The sequence below is a fragment of the Gymnodraco acuticeps genome, unplaced genomic scaffold, assembly GCF_902827175.1.
Source record: "Gymnodraco acuticeps unplaced genomic scaffold, fGymAcu1.1, whole genome shotgun sequence".
NCBI classification, from domain to species: Eukaryota; Metazoa; Chordata; class Actinopteri; order Perciformes; family Bathydraconidae; genus Gymnodraco; species Gymnodraco acuticeps.
This window is the reverse complement of record NW_022992237.1, coordinates 555,424-572,923: the sequence shown is the minus strand read 5'-3', so window position 1 is coordinate 572,923 and position 17,500 is coordinate 555,424. Positions and strand designations below refer to the sequence as shown.

General features: G+C 39.7%; 2 protein-coding genes across 5 annotated transcripts in view; one reads left to right on the top strand and one right to left on the bottom strand.

Moving 5' to 3' along the window:
* Positions 1–4,898, bottom strand: part of LOC117539906 (cullin-associated NEDD8-dissociated protein 1-like) — a 30,300-nt gene extending 25,402 nt beyond the window's left edge. Inside the window, 6 exon segments of the mRNA XM_034206260.1 lie at positions 401–599; positions 1,171–1,228; positions 1,886–2,009; positions 2,576–2,730; positions 3,661–3,804; positions 4,729–4,898. Of these exon segments, the coding sequence (XP_034062151.1) occupies positions 401–599; positions 1,171–1,228; positions 1,886–2,009; positions 2,576–2,730; positions 3,661–3,804; positions 4,729–4,796 (748 nt within the window). The 5' untranslated portion in view covers positions 4,797–4,898.
* Positions 4,899–5,519: 621 nt separating this feature from the next.
* sec13 (SEC13 homolog, nuclear pore and COPII coat complex component) overlaps positions 5,520–17,500 on the top strand; it is a 15,623-nt gene continuing 3,642 nt past the window's right edge. For all 4 annotated transcript variants that reach the window (XM_034206293.1, XM_034206290.1, XM_034206292.1 and 1 more), the window contains exons 1-8: positions 5,520–5,662; positions 5,837–5,881; positions 7,191–7,306; positions 8,329–8,480; positions 11,455–11,588; positions 12,229–12,362; positions 16,088–16,208; positions 17,342–17,488. In XM_034206293.1, the coding sequence (XP_034062184.1) occupies positions 5,660–5,662; positions 5,837–5,881; positions 7,191–7,306; positions 8,329–8,480; positions 11,455–11,588; positions 12,229–12,362; positions 16,088–16,208; positions 17,342–17,488 (852 nt within the window). In that variant the 5' untranslated portion in view covers positions 5,520–5,659. The remainder of the gene's footprint in view (positions 5,663–5,836; positions 5,882–7,190; positions 7,307–8,328; positions 8,481–11,454; positions 11,589–12,228; positions 12,363–16,087; positions 16,209–17,341; positions 17,489–17,500) is intronic.

Sequence of the window (17,500 nt, the reverse complement as noted above, 5' to 3'; positions counted from 1 at the left end):
AAGAAGATACTTTAAAATCATTATGCAAAAACGTTCCTTACTTTAGACTACTACTGAGTCATTATTGAGAAATGTCTCATTATTTTGAGAAGCTAAACAATTATTTTTAAGTAATATATTAACTCATCAATTTAAGATACTAAGTCATTATTTCTTATATATTAAGTCACTATTTTAAGATACTGTGTCATTAGGTTTGAGTTATTTCATCATTACCAAGATACCATGTCATTATTTTGAGATAATAACTCATTGTTTAAAGTTTTCTAATTGAAATGACCGGAATATTCTGGCAAAAAAAATCGAAATGTTTTCATTTGACTTTGAACAGTTCCTCAGTCAGGAAAGCAATGTGTTGTCCTTAAATCTAGTATCACGTGAGTGTGGCAGCAGATCTCACCGACTCGATGGCCGCCCTGACGACTGACGGTTGCTAGGCACTGGATGTACGTCCTCGCCATGGAAACGGGCGGGGCCTTGGCGAGCTCATTGGTCAGGTGTTCAGTCAGCTGGGAGAAGAGGGCGGGGCTACAGCAGGGAACCAGGTGACCCAGAGCCAAGATGGAGCGCTTCCTCACAGCCATCCTGGAGCTGGTCAGCTGACGGAGGGATATTAGGTTTATCTGAAGGGTGTCTGTTTTAACTACCATCATGCAACGTGGGTTCATTAAAACATCACTATTTTGAGATGCTAAACTTTGTTTTCAGATACTAAACTTTGTTTTTGTACATTCCCAAAGATATTGAAGTGACTGTTATTTCGTATATATTGATTGTTGTGCTTTTATCTTAATGTGTGCATATGTATAAATGTGTATGTTGATTGTGTATATATAGGATATACATATTTTATACATATTTGTATATATCTTTGTTTTAGTATTCTGGATGGTGGGAAACGGTATTTTGATCTCTCTGTCTGTACACACAAACTGAAAGATTGACAATTAAGTTGACTTTTGAAGTTCCTTATCCTAATGACTTTATTGCATGGCTAGGTTTTCATTTCATTATAATATAACTTAATGAACTATGATTGATACAAATAAATATAATAAAATAACATATCATATTATCAAAAAAACTATTATTGCTACTAATATTCTGATTGTATCATCATATATCATTTTATATAATATTCCCTCTTGTCTGTTGTTATATATTTGTTACCTGAGGGAGCAGACTGGAGAGCAGAGCGCTGTGGAAACTGACCAGAGCACCACTCAGCCTGTGAAAGGTAAATAAAAGCATAAGAAAAACAACAACAATCAATAATGAATTAGTCAATTAACAAAAAAATAATGCTGGTGTTCAGTAGATATAATGTGAACCTTGGACACCATCATATATTGAGCATTTTAAATGAGCTAATTATAAGAGACAGATGAGATATTTCGATCTTAACCAAAGCTGCTTGACATGTTTTATAATGTTTTGTGGTTACTGTCGTGTCAAACTATCATATAATCATTTAAAACATATAGACTTATACTCTGGTTGCCTTTTACACTGTTACATTGTATGTTTAGTCTTGTATGTGTTTAACAGAGACATATGTTAAGGATTTACATTTCTGGAGGGCAAAGGGAAGTGTAAAAGGGGGATTTGTAAATGGTTAAAGACTGGGGGGTTGTATGGTTTAATGATGGGGATGTTTAGATGATGCCTGAGAGAATTTAAGGGTGGGACCAGTTGGACTTTCTCTCTACTATATAATGTGACTGCAAGCTGTGTTCTGAACGTCTCTATCCTCTGAAGATGACCTAGCTCTGTTCCAACATTTATTTCACTTGCATTTTGACTTTCTTTATTACTTTATTAAATATAACAAAAGACAAACTTTCTCCATGAATGATTTTCTCTTAAGAACTTCCTCCACAGTTACCTTCCCAGCATGTCTGACAGGATGTCCAGAGCCTCTAACTGAACGGAGACGTCTTCCTGTTTCCCCATCGCTCCGATCAGCTGGGAGGTGATCTTCTTACACACACCCACTGTCAGCGTCAAACCTGGGAACACACACACACACACACACACACACACACACACACACACACACACACACACACACACACACACACACACACACACACACACAGCAAACAACTTAAGCTTAAAACAGCAACAGATCTGGCAACGAAAACATTTAAATAATAATTATATTGCATTTGTAATATGCATTTATATTGTATACAATAACCAAACAACAAGTCTATTTTGTCGTTTTTTAATCCCCTTCAATAAATACAGCAATCAAACTTTATTTTAAAGTGCTTTATTATTGATCAACATGAATTAGGATGTAAAAGTAATACAATGTTGAGAATAAAATAGAATGAAAGTGTAGCGTTAAAAAAATAAAGCATATAATAAAGATTATGATCAAATAAATGGCAAATTAAGATCATTAGAAACCACCAGACTCAGTTTCATCCCACAGGCCATAAGACTGTAACAGGACATAACTACACTGGAGCTATGCACGCATGACAATAAAAGCCTTGAAACTTGAGAAGACGCTTGTCTCATTATCTAAAATAAGAATATATATTTCTGTGAGTATTTAACCTCTGACCTGTGGAAGTCAGCGGCAGCTCAGCGATCACCGTCTTCAGCCCCATGCTGGAAATGTCTCTGAGCGGCTCTTTGTCCGACGTCATGTTGGAACACAGCGTGTCCACCATCACCTCCACCTGAGGCTCCTTCACTTTGCTCACCAGAGGGGCCAGGCTGAAACACACACACATATAATCATTATCTGTATCTATTGATCCTCATCATTCTGAGGCTCCTTCACTTTGCTCACCAGAGGGGCCAGGCTGAAACACACACACATATAATCATTATATCTATTGATCCTCATCATTCTGAGGCTCCTTCACTTTGCTCACCAGAGGGGCCAGGCTGAAACACACACACATAACACTGTAAATATCTATTGATGTTTTAAGAATTTTAAACGTTTTTCTTTATATATGCTTTATAACACATTTGAATATTTTCAGAATATTTACTTTTTTCAGAATCTTTACAGAATTCCAATTTTTCCAAGATTTCTAACTCGACTTTTTCTCAGATTAGTTTTGAATTTTTCACTTTTTTTCACTTTTTCTCGGAATTTCCATTTTTTTCCCGAATGTTTACTTTACTCCGATTTTACATTTTTTTATTTTATTTATTTCAGATTTTTTTCTTCAGATTTTTCTCTGATTTTCTACTTTTTTAGATTTCCAACTTTTTCTTAGATTTTTTACTTTTTCTTCAAACATTTTTTTTCCAGAATTTTGGCTTTTTCTCAGAGTTTCCATTCCTTCAGAATTGTGAATTTATTTAGAATTTTGACTATTTTCAGAATTTCTACTTTCTCTCAGAATTTTCCTATTTTCAGATTTCCAACTTTTTCTATGATTTTCTTTTTTTTTCAGAACTGTGAACTCAGAATACTCAGAATACAAAAAAAGAGATAATTTAGGATTTTTGGGGGATTTAAAAAAAAAAGATTATTCTCGGAATTTCCATTTATTCTGAATTTTGACTTTACTCAGAATATTTTCTAAGATTTTCAAAATGTTCTCAGAATTATGATTAGTTTGAAACCAGAAGTTAGCGAGTATAAACCGGTCTACATGGTGGGAACAGTGTTTACGTCCTCTGTGTTACCATTTCACTGCCAGGTTCTGCACCTCCCCGTTCTTGTCCTCCAGCAGTTTGAGCAGCATCGTCACCACTTTCCTCTCACTGTCCTCATCCAGCTTTATGCTGTCCTTCTGCAGCTCTAGCATCAGGTCATTGGTAGCCATGAACCTGGACACACACACACACACACACACACACACACACACACACACACACACACACACACACACACACACACACACACACACACACACACACACACACACACACACACACACACACACACACACACACACAGAGAATGAAGATGCATACACAAAATGACCTGTCTTAATGATTATGAATTACCTAAAATGTCAGATTTTATGTTGCTATGAGTCCATATTCATCAACACATAGGCAGCAAAGAAAGACTTACTCATCAATATTTAATGAAAGAATGTGTTGTCATGTTGTTGTTGTTGTTGTTGTTGTTGTTGTTGTTGACGCTTATCATTCTGAAATGTTTCTAAAGAGTAGTTCTAGTTTTTGGTACTTTTGGTACGTTTTCGGGGGAGAGGCAAAGTATAAGTTCATATTGAAAATGACTATTGACTTTTTGACTGATTTTGAAAGCAGGACTTTTACTAATAATGGACTATTTCTACCAATTTACATCTCAACACACATTGACACACTTCTAATAATATTAGTTTACTTTCTTTGTGATTACAGGTGTCTATCTTGTGAAAAATAAAACACTTTAATTCAATACAAAATTATAAAAGTACAATGAGAACTTATTTGTGATTGAGCTAACTCATCTCAACACACATTTCACATATTGGTGTTTTTTTATTATTAGTTATTACCTACACATTCAGTATGATTACACAAATGAGGAGTTTTTAGGACTTCAAGCTAACTTGTCTAACACATTAAGCTACTTTTTAAATAAGTTATAAGTTAGTAAACTACCAGTGTTATTTACTTTTGTCTCTCTTAAAAAAGCCATATTACATGTAAAAAATGAGATAAAATGACAGACTCATAATGAGCCAGGACTGAAAAGTGTCATCTCACTGTCACACACACATTTTAACTCTGTCTTACCTAAAGTCTTTGTCAGTGGATGTCATTTTCTCCAGCAGGTTGGAGATATAGTAGGAAACGCTGGACATCCTGGAACTTTGACACCTGTCAGCGGCTCTAAGAGAACTTACTGTCCGTGGAAAGTGAGCAAACTGGGGCAACAGATTTGAGATTTAACCCGACAACATGGCGAGGAGTGGAGGGGACAGAGAAAAGTAACACCGGGGGGAACCTGACACTTTAGGATAAAAATAGATCTAAGAAGAAAAGTGTTTGAGGTTTATGGAGCCATCTGGTGGATAAACAGAGTCCTGACAATTAGCTGTAGTTAAAAGTCTAGAATTACGCATCGAAAACGCATTTGATACGACAGTTTATAATAGCGTAAATATTCAGACATTCTGGATTACCTTTCTTCCTCTTTGCTTAGTATATTTTTTGTTATTTTGTAAAACGCAATGGTAAGTTGGTATTTATTTAACATTTAATGCTTTATTTCAATTTTTATTTTGTATACTTTGTCTTTTTTTTTACTATTTGTTTCTTATTCTTTATTTAAAAAAACCGATATATGTATATTGAATAGTAAGTACACACAAAACATTGACATCAGTGTTAAAAAAAAGTATATATTTCCATAGTAAACACATTTAAATATAGAAAAATATTTTAGGAAACACCCAAAATCAGACCAAAAGATTTTAGAGTACAAACAGTGAAAGAATAAATGACACTAATGTTCATTTGTATTCATATTATATTATCGTAAACCTCTGTTATGCTGTTAGGCGGAACCTTTCTTCGGTGGTGTGTGTGTTTCCGCCGGTAGAAGAAGTGTGTGACCCTGCTCTGTGGGAAGCGGCTTCTTGTTGCCACGTCGGAAGAACCGGGTTTATTCATTTAGAATAAAATACTACCATATTCTGGATAGTTTCCTGCTTTAGCTGCAGTCATGGTGAGCAAAGTAACTTCGTACTGAAGCTGTTTGTTTACATCTGGTGGTTTTAACGGTGACCGTTGGTTGATGACGTGTTAGCTTGTTAGCTTGTTAGGCTAATGACAGCTAATCCTTAAACTAAAGTGTGTATCGTTATATCTCTGAGATGTAATGCTTTAATGTGTATTTCAGGTTTCCGTTATCAACACGGTGGACACCTCTCATGAGGATATGATCGTAAGTTTTCATTATGTTGTATTTAACCCCAAGCCTCTGATCAGTGGAGCTAATGTTAGCATCTACTATCTTATCAATTACTTTAAATAGCAATAAATACACATGTGCTTCTTTTCATGTCACATGTGTTAGAAGAAGTACTACAGCTATCATCACAAGTTAATATTAACGCACAGAGGTGGAGGAAGTATCCTTTACTTAAGTACTAGCTACTAAAGTAAGTACTTAAGTATTAAGTGTAGCACGGTGGTTTGCAGGCACATACTTTCATAAAGGCTCATTGTATGTGTGTGAAGAAAACCTAAGTGTCTAATATAATGTGCCTAATATACCGTTTTAGCACTGAAAGGTACTAATTGGTCCATTTGACTCCCTCCAGAAAACCCTGGCTCAAACACTGTTTTCATGTATAACAAATACAACTCAAACATTTTTGGACTTTAATATGACTCTTAAACAAGTAGAAACACAACGAGATGTTTGTGAGATCTTAAACAAGTACACATGTGCTACCACACTGTAAAAATACTTATTATACTCCTTTACTCCAAGTAAAACATTGCATTGAAAAAGTTACTTAAGTCAAAGTATTTAGGTATCCTACTTAAAGTTGTAGTACATAAATATCCCCTGTGACTGTACTCTTTATTTCATTAGATAATTATACTCATGCTTTATTGTGAAAGTAGGGTATATGTGTTGCAGTTGCTGGAGGAGGAGCTCACGTTTAACTACCTACGATTATTCATTTCATTAAATGTCGGTCTGTATTTTATGTTCTCTATTAATGATTGATTATTTGGTTTGAACATAGTGAATCCAGTGAGAAACACTCTCAGTTTCCCAGAGCCTAAAGTGAAAATGTTTGTTTTTGTCTGTCCAACTAACAGTCCAAAAACCACCGTTATTACTGATCACAATCAATAACATTATTAAAAAGGAAAGAGATAAATAATCACATTATGAAGCTAGAAACGTGACCTGGCTCATGAAAAAATGACTTAAAAGACCAACATCATTTTTTGACAAACGGCTAAAAGAAAATCCTCCAAGTAACACATAAGAATGTTAAGAGGGTATATAGTGCAGACATTACAATTAAGCATATAATAAACATATTGTTGTGCTCTACAGTAATTGCACGTTAACTTTTATCTCTGAATGTTAATGTAGTAATGAACAGAGATGTAGAACAGTAAGTAGACCTATATAACGGTAAAGAACCAATTACACTTCATATTTTCTATCTCAGAGAAAAGGTAGATTATCTCTTTCCAGGTGTTGATGTCTTTTTTCTCTCTGCTTTCAGCACGATGCCCAGATGGATTACTACGGGACTCGCCTCGCCACCTGCTCCTCGGACCGCACCGTGAAGATGTTCGACGTCAGAAACGGAGGACAGATCCTGGTGGCTGACCTCAGAGGGTGAGACACCACGTCACCACCACCTCCCTTCACATAGACACAAACTGCATAACATTACACTGCACAATAACTGCAGCACTCGATATCAAGTAGTACAGTATTATTCTCTCGAAACAAAAACACTCTGGATGGAGATTGAAAACCAAAAGGAACGAGAGCCATGTATTTGTTTTAGTGTGCGTTCACTGTCCTATGCAAAACAAACATTTAAATACTGTATATATTAAATAAAAAGGACATGAATATATCTTAATCTAAAAACAGGATCTACGGTCAGTCTCGGAAGATTAATGTCTACTTTTATCTTAGTGATATGCAGTTTTTTATATACATTTGTTGACCGTCTATGGTTCTTGTAGTTATTGAATTAGCTCGGGAGTTTTTCTCCTGTAATAATCACCAATTGTGTTACATGATTCATTTTGGAAACTACTTTTTTACCCAGGCGTTAACACTGATATCACAGTTCAGCTCCCCCTGTCATTCTTGGTGTCTGGGAATAATTCTGTATACATGTTTACCTTTCGCCCTCTGACGCAGACGCCCAACTGCAGCCGCTATCTCCCTTAAGGAGGGGCTGCCCTAGCATTTTGTTGTTGTTACCAGTTTGTGAGCGGGCAACTCTCTGTCAGAGATAGTTATTGTTGTGGGACACCTCCTTCTCGGGGTGCAGATGACCCCGAGCCATAAGCGACAACAAATGTGATTCAGTGTCCTCAGCTGTTTAGTCTATCTATTGAAGAATGTTGATTATTACACTCTGAGTTAAACCCTGGAGCTACAAGAGGGTCTTCAGAATTGATTGTGGCATCTCAACGTGTGGTCAGACACGTGACATGTCGTGTGAATTCTCCGGCCGAAACTCCAAATAAACCGTCAGTGTTTGCCATCAAAGCTCCAGCTCTCCTCGTGTCTCTTTGAGTCCTGACTCTCCATGGCTACAGAAGTTTCCCCCACACTTGGCGTTCTTGTATTGCATATTTTGAGTATTTTCACCAAATGTGTCGTCTCTGTGTCTGCAGCCACGAGGGTCCGGTTTGGCAGGTGGCCTGGGCTCACCCCATGTTCGGAAACATCCTGGCTTCCTGTTCCTACGACCGAAAAGTCATCATCTGGAAGGAGGAGAACGGCAGCTGGGACAAGATGCACGAGTACTGCGGACACGAGTCATCAGGTCAGTAGCTCTGTTGGGATTGTATTGTGTTGTTTACTTTTATTTCTTTATTTGAGACTTCTCCCGGGTGTAAATAGCATTGTTAGCTACACACACCGGGTGTAAATAGCATTGTTAGGTACACACACCGGGTGTAAATAGCATTGTTAGGTACCACACGGTATAGTCATTGTTACTACACACACCGGGTGTAAATAGCATTGTTAGCTACACACAACCGGGTGTAAATAGCATTGTTAGCTACACACACCGGGTGTAAATAGCATTGTACCCGTGTAGCATTACACACACCGGGTGTAAATAGCATTGTTAGGTACACACACCGGGTGTAAATAGCATTGTTAGCTACACACACCGGGTGTAAATAGCATTGTTAGGTACACACACCGGGTGTAAATAGCATTGTTAGCTACACACACCGGGTGTAAATAGCATTGTTAGCTACACACACCGGGTGTAAATAGCATTGTTAGCTACGGACAGGGTTGGGTTGTAACGGAATACATGTAACGGCGTAATCAGAATACAAAAATTAAGTAACTGTATTCAGCTCGCGTTACATTTGAAAAACGAGTAACCTGATTACAGTTACTTTCGTAAACCTGAAGTGAATACATTTTGGAATACTTATTGGAATTATTGGTGGAAAGATTTCCTCACAACATTTAATATTCATTATTAAGGTACAGCCGAATCATCACAGCGCACAAAACCTATTACCGCCGCAGATGGACCAAAAAGGGGAGCGTTTGAAAAAAAAGGGGCGGGGCCGCTCAGTGAAACGATAACGAAACATGGAGGAACAAAAGTCTGCGTTTAAATCGCGCGTGTGTGTCTGTGTGTGGTTAAAACACATCAGCCACACCGCTCTTTAGCCTTTCTAATGATTCTGAAGGTAAACACAGTGAAGGCGGTGCGTGAAAGGCGGTGCGCGGCGCGCTCGTCTTCTCAGAGGCTGAGTTAACCCTCCCGCTGCCCCTGGTGCTGCAGAGATTTCATGAAGGGAAGGAGGTGTTCCTTCTATAAAACAGCTGTGGGCAGCAGATACTGTGAGAGTCACAGACATGAATTCATAGATCAAGGCAGACTGGTGCACACACTCTCCTGTTTTGCAAATCCGGTGCTTAAACAAAAATACACCCCTGGCCGACATGTCCTTAAAATGAAGTCCGAGTTCGATATTTTAATTCATGTCCTGCCAGCACTGGCAGGACAGAAGGCGACACGCTCGTTCTAAGCCGTGTCCCTCACTCCTCCTCACATCCCAAGCTGCATCCCCACCAAGTGTATTATGTTGTTACATCGTTTCAGATGTGATGTTTCAGTTGTGCTCTTGGTAAGCCATTAAAACAGTAAAAACACGTTCAGTTTCCTTTTGCTCTTTGTGTCTCCTGTTCACCAACACATACATCTGTGATGGAAAAATAAAGTAATCTAAAAGTAATCCGATTACGTTACTTTTTTAAGACACGTAACTGTAACTGTATTCGGATTACTTTCAGAGCCATGTATTCAGTAATCAGTAACTGATTACATTTACAAAGTAACCCTCCCAACCCTGGCTACGGACACCCGGGTGTAAATAGCATTGTTAGCTACGGACACCCGGGTGTAAATAGCATTGTTAGCTACGGACACCCGGGTGTAAATAGCATTGTTAGCTACGGACACCCGGGTGTAAATAGCATTGTTAGCTACGGACACCCGGGTGTAAATAGCATTGTTGGCTACGGACACCCGGGTGTAAATAGCATTGTTAGCTACGGACACCCGGGTGTAAATAGCATTGTTAGCTACGGGCACCCGGGTGTAAATAGCATTGTTAGCTACGGACACCCGGGTGTAAATAGCATTGTTAGCTACGGACACCCGGGTGTAAATAGCATTGTTGGCTACGGACACCCGGGTGTAAATAGCATTGTTAGCTACGGACACCCGGGTGTAAATAGCATTGTTAGCTACGGGCACCCGGGTGTAAATAGCATTGTTTTTGCTACGGGCACCCGGGTGTAAATAGCATTGTTAGCTACGGGCACCCGGGTGTAAATAGCATTGTTAGCTACGGGCACCCGGGTGTAAATAGCATTGTTAGCTACGGACACCCGGGTGTAAATAGCATTGTTAGCTACGGACACCCGGGTGTAAATAGCATTGTTAGCTACGGGCACCCGGGTGTAAATAGCATTGTTAGCTACGGACACTCGGGTGTAAATAGCATTGTTAGCTTCGGACACCCGGGTGTAAATAGCATTGTTAGCTACGGACACCCGGGTGTAAATAGCATTGTTAGCTACGGACACCCGGGTGTAAATAGCATTGTTAGCTACGGACACCCGGGTGTAAATAGCATTGTTAGCTACGGGCACCCGGGTGTAAATAGCATTGTTAGCTACGGGCACCCGGGTGTAAATAGCATTGTTAGCTACGGACACCCGGGTGTAAATAGCATCGTTAGTTACGGACACCCGGGTGTAAATAGCATTGTTAGCTACGGACACCCGGGTGTAAATAGCATTGTTAGCTACGGGCACCCGGGTGTAAATAGCATCGTTAGCTACGGACACCCGGGTGTAAATAGCATTGTTAGCTTCGGACACCCGGGTGTAAATAGCATTGTTAGCTACGGACACCCGGGTGTAAATAGCATTGTTAGCTACGGACACCCGGGTGTAAATAGCATTGTTAGCTACGGGCACCCGGGTGTAAATAACATTGTTAGCTACGGGCACCCGGGTGTAAATGGCATCGTTAGATACAGACACCCGGGTGTAAATAGCATTGTTAGCTACGGGCACCCCAGTGTAAATAGCATTGTCAGCTACGGACACCCGGGTGTAAATAGCATTGTTAGCTACGGACACTCGGGTGTAAATAGCATCGTTAGCTACGGACACCGGGGTGTAAATAGCATTGTTAGCTACGATGGCTTGAGGCTTTGTCATGTTTTTATATATGTTCTTCTGTGTCTCTGCAGTGAACTCTGTGTGTTGGGGTCCCTATGACTTCGGTCTGATTCTGGCCTGCGGCAGCTCGGACGGAGCCATTTCTATCCTCACTTTCACCGGAGATCAGCAGTGGGACGTCAAGAAGATCAGCAACGCACACACTGTGAGTTTGAGACACTTCTGAATACTCGATTCCTGCGGTTCCCAACCCTTAACCGCCAAAATAATCTGCAAAACATTAGGGTTTGTGTGGAAACATTTCATTAATATTTAACCTATTTTCCTTTCTCTTTCTTGATCCTCCTTAGCAACGGTAATTTCATCCTGCAATATACTCATTTATATAAATAGTTATCAACTCAATGAACCATATTTAATTTTCATTATTTAATTTCATATTCTGTTCTTGTACATATCATATTCTATTGACATGTATATAGACTTTTTGCACTATTTTGTATTTTTGTATTTTATTATATATGTTGCATTGTTGGAGCTCAGGTCAGAAGAATCTCATTGCCATTTCTACACTGTAGCTTTGTGCATATGACAATAAAACCTTTGAATCTTGAATCTACAGCAGTCTGTACTACTGGATTAACAACGTGTCACATGTTCTGAATTGACCAATCAGAACTTTATTTAGCCTCCATATTGTTTATGGTACGGAACAGGTGGGTCTTGAGGTTTTTCTTAAAAACTCCACTTTGGCATCACGCTTCTTTCTCAGTCCGGTTGTTTCTTAGAGGCTGATTTTCTCAGTTGTTTCTGTCTATTAACGGAGTGTTATCGTTCTGCTTCAGATCGGCTGTAACGCGGTGAGCTGGGCTCCGGCTGTGGTTCCCGGCAGTTTGATCGATCAGCCGTCGGGACAGAAACCAAACTACGTCAAACGCTTCGTCTCCGGAGGCTGCGACAACCTCGTCAAGCTCTGGAAGTAAGTTCAAAGTCAACTTTATTGACAATCTTTCAGTTTGTGTGTACAGCCAGAGAGATCGAAATACCGTTTGCCACAATCCCGAATACAAAAATACAAATGTATATAAAAATATGTGTTACAATTGTTGTTTTACAGACTTTGTGCCATTTAATGCTTTATATGTAGTGCTTATTTAGTGTAATTTGCATTTACAGAGAAGCAGTTGTTGGCTAATGAAAATACAAATATTTAAACTCAGACTCCCTCCAATAATTCTCATTTAATATGTAGATAAGATAAGACTTTATTTATCCAGAAGGAAACGTTGTCCCCTCTTCTTCATGTCTCTTCTACATCAACAGGTGTCCCCTCTTCTCCATGTCTCTTCTACATCAACATGTGTCCCCTCTTCTTCACGTCTCTTCTACATCAACATGTGTCCTCTCTTCTTCACGTCTCTTCTACATCAACATGTGTCCCCTCTTCCTCATGTCTCTTCTACATCAACATGTGTCCCCTCTTCTTCATGTCTCTTCTACATCAACATGTGTCCCCTCTTCTTCACGTCTCTTCTACATCAACATGTGTCCCCTCTTCCTCATGTCTCTTCTACATCAACATGTGTCCCCTCTTCTTCATGTCTCTTCTACATCAACATGTGTCCCCTCTTCTCCATGTCTCTTCTACATCAACATGTGTCCCCTCTTCTTCATGTCTCTTCTACATCAACATGTGTCCCCTCTTCTTCACGTCTCTTCTACATCAACATGTGTCCCCTCTTCCTCATGTCTCTTCTACATCAACATGTGTCCCCTCTTCTTCATGTCTCTTCTACATCAACATGTGTCCCCTCTTCTCCATGTCTCTTCTACATCAACATGTGTCCCCTCTTCTTCATGTCTCTTCTACATCAACATGTGTCCCCTCTTCTTCATGTCTCTTCTACATCAACATGTGTCCCCTCTTCTTCATGTCTCTTCTACATCAACATGTGTCCCCTCTTCTTCATGTCTCTTCTACATCAACATGTGTCCCCTCTTCTCCATGTCTCTTCTACATCAACATGTGTCCCCTCTTCTCCATGTCTCTTCTACATCAACATGTGTCCCCTCTTCTTCATGTCTCTTCTACATCAACATGTGTCCCCTCTTCTCCATGTCTCTTCTACATCAACATGTGTCCCCTCTTCTCCACGTCTCTTCTACATCAACATGTGTCCCCTCTTCTTCATGTCTCTTCTACATCAACATGTGTCCCCTCTTCTCCACGTCTCTTCTACATCAACATGTGTCCCCTCTTCTTCACGTCTCTTCTACATCAACATGTGTCCCCTCTTCTCCATGTCTCTTCTACATCAACATGTGTCCCCTCTTCTTCATGTCTCTTCTACATCAACATGTGTCCCCTCTTCTTCATGTCTCTTCTACATCAACATGTGTCCCCCTCTTCTTCATATCTCTTCTACATCAACATGTGTCCCCTCTTCTCCATGTCTCTTCTTCATCAACATGTGTCCCCTCTTCTTCATGTCTCTTCTACATCAACATGTGTCCCCTCTTCTTCATGTCTCTTCTACATCAACATGTGTCCCCTCTTCTTCATGTCTCTTCTACATCAACATGTGTCCCCTCTTCTTCATGTCTCTTCTACATCAACATGTGTCCCCTCTTCTTCATGTCTCTTCTACATCAACATGTGTCCCCTCTTCTTCATGTCTCTTCTTCATCAACATGTGTCCCCTCTTCTTCATGTCTCTTCTTTATCAACATGTGTCCCCTCTTCTTCATGTCTCTTCTACATCAACATGTGTCCCCTCTTCTTCATGTCTCTTCTACATCAACATGTGTCCCCTCTTCTTCATGTCCTCTTCTACATCAACATGTGTCCCCTCTTCTTCATGTCTCTTCTACATCAACATGTGTCCCCTCTTCTTCATGTCTCTTCTACATCAACATGTGTCCCGTCTTCTTCATGTCTCTTCTACATCAACATGTGTCCCCTCTTCTTCATGTCTCTTCTACATCAACATGTGTCCCCTCTTCTTCATGTCTCTTCTACATCAACATGTGTCCCCTCTTCTTCATGTCTCTTCTTCATCAACATGTGTCCCCTCTTCTTCACGTCTCTTCTACATCAACATGTGTCCCCTCTTCTCATGTCTCTTCTACATCAACATGTGTCCCCTCTTCTTCATGTCTCTTCTTCATCAACATGTGTCCCCTCTTCTTCATGTCTCTTCTACATCAACATGTGTCCCCTCTTCTTCATGTCTCTTCTACATCCACATGTGTCCCCTCTTCTTCATGTCTCTTCTACATCCACATGTGTCCCCCTCTTCTTCATGTCTCTTCTACATCAACATGTGTCCTCTCTTCTTCATGTCTCTTCTACATCAACATGTGTCCCCTCTTCTTCATGTCTCTTCTACATCAACATGTGTCCCCTCTTCTTCATGTCTCTTCTTCATCAACATGTGTCCCCTCTTCTTCATGTCTCTTCTACATCAACATGTGTCCCCTCTTCTTCATGTCTCTTCTACATCAACATGTGTCCCCTCTTCTTCATGTCTCTTCTACATCAACATGTGTCCCCTCTTCTTCATGTCTCTTCTACATCAACATGTGTCCCCTCTTCTTCATGTCTCTTCTTCATCAACATGTGTCCCCTCTTCTTCATGTCTCTTCTACATCAACATGTGTCCCCTCTTCTTCATGTCTCTTCTACATCAACATGTGTCCCCTCTTCTTCATGTCTCTTCTACATCAACATGTGTCCCCTCTTCTTCATGTCTCTTCTACATCAACATGTGTCCCCTCTTCTTCATGTCTCTTCTACATCAACATGTGTCCCCTCTTCTTCATGTCTCTTCTACATCAACATGTGTCCCCTCTTCTTCATGTCTCCTCTACATCAACATGTGTCCCCTCTTCTTCATGTCTCTTCTACATCAACATGTGTCCCCTCTTCTTCATGTCTCTTCTACATCAACATGTGTCCCCTCTTCTTCATGTCTCTTCTTCATCAACATGTGTCCCCTCTTCTCCATGTCTCTTCTACATCAACATGTGTCCCCTCTTCTTCATGTCTCCTCTACATCAACATGTGTCCCCTCTTCTTCATGTCTCTTCTACATCAACATGTGTCCCCTCTTCTTCATGTCTCTTCTACATCAACATGTGTCCCCTCTTCTTCATGTCTCTTCTTCATCAACATGTGTCCCCTCTTCTTCATGTCTCTTCTTCATCAACATGTGTCCCCTCTTCTTCATGTCTCTTCTACATCAACATGTGTCCCCTCTTCTTCATGTCTCTTCTACATCAACATGTGTCCCCTCTTCTTCATGTCTCTTCTACATCAACATGTGTCCCCTCTTCTTCATGTCTCTTCTACATCAACATGTGTCCCCTCTTCTTCATGTCTCTTCTACATCAACATGTGTCCCCTCTTCTTCATGTCTCTTCTACATCAACATGTGTCCCCTCTTCTTCATGTCTCTTCTACATCAACATGTGTCCCCTCTTCTTCATGTCTCTTCTTCATCAACATGTGTCCCCTCTGTGGAAAGAGACTCTGAAAGTTTCAGGAACAAAGATTCTCTCTCTTTTTGATCCATTTCTATAAAAACCTGTCTGAAAATGAGCTGATCAGATTTTAGCCACTTGATGATGTCATAACGATGTTTTGGCTTGTGTAACCATTAGCCAATCAGCAACAAGGTAACTGATGGTTTCCTGTGTCTGCAGAGAGGAGGACGGTCAGTGGAAGGAGGACCAGAAGCTGGAGGCTCACAGTGATTGGGTGAGAGACGTCGGCTGGGCCCCGTCCATCGGGCTGCCCACCAGCACCATCGCCAGCTGCTCCCAGGTCAGTTACTACAGATAAGATAAGATATACTTTATAATCCCAAATTGGGAAATGTTTTCGTTGCAGCATTATGTTAAGCTATTGCACATAATTAGAGATAAATTATACGACAAACATCTTAAAATAGCAGATAAAACAGAACTAAAAGAGTGTCTGTTTGTATGTGTGATTGCAGCATCGGGAATGCTTGTGTTTTCGCTGTAGAGACAACAAAGGAATCTAATCTAAGGTATAAAAGTTGATCGTGAGAAATAATCTGTAAACTATCTGACAAATAAAACACAATTGAGAGCATGACAGCTTGCACAATATAAGAGTGGGATGTTATTTACATTTAGTATTTACAATGACATATTAAATATAAATGTAGTGTGTGAAGTTAGTCCAGAAAGTTCCACTAGGTGGCGCCAGAGATAAACGTTCAGTAGTTTTTACAGGAACCTGTTGCATCATTGGAAATGAGAACATCTCTGATTATAAACACGCTGCATTAACTTTCTGCTTTTATAGATTTAGTGTAATACATTTTAAATGCTTTGGAAAGTAACAAAGTACACAACAGAATACTGTACATTTGTATTTTTCGACACACCTGTACTTGACTTGTAACTTTCTTTAGTATTTCCATTAGTAATACTTTTACTTCACTGCATCACACAGGGACATAATGTACCTTTTACTCTTATACTGTTTTCTGACATCAAGTTATATGTATACAAATATAATAATATGCTAATACAGTTTGATATATTGCATTACTCAACTACTTATCTACCCAGTAGTATGCAAGAAGTCCAAAATATGTTTAACATTGACGAACTACATCATTTAAATGGTTATAAGCATTCGTTTCTGATAAAACACAATAATATAATAATATAACGGTGTGGAAGGAGCCATTCTGCAAAAGCTTGTGATAAAGTACATTTTTATTTCAGTATTAACTATTTTAAGATAATATTATTTCTAATTTTGCTCAAGTTGAGGATCCGGGTACTTCTTCTAACGCTGGTCAGAGAGGAGAACGTTGTATTAGCAGCTGAATAATAATAAAAACTCTTCTGCTTCACACAGCACAGAGTTCAGTGGGAAGACATTTTGTTAAGATATGTGTTTCCTCTGCCCTTCTTTAGGACGGACGCGTGTTCATCTGGTCGTGTGACGACCCGGCTGGAAACACCTGGACGGCTAAACTCCTCCACAAGTTCAACGATGTGGTTTGGCACGTCAGCTGGTCCATCACCGGAAACATCCTGGCTGTTTCAGGAGGAGACAACAAGGTACAATATACA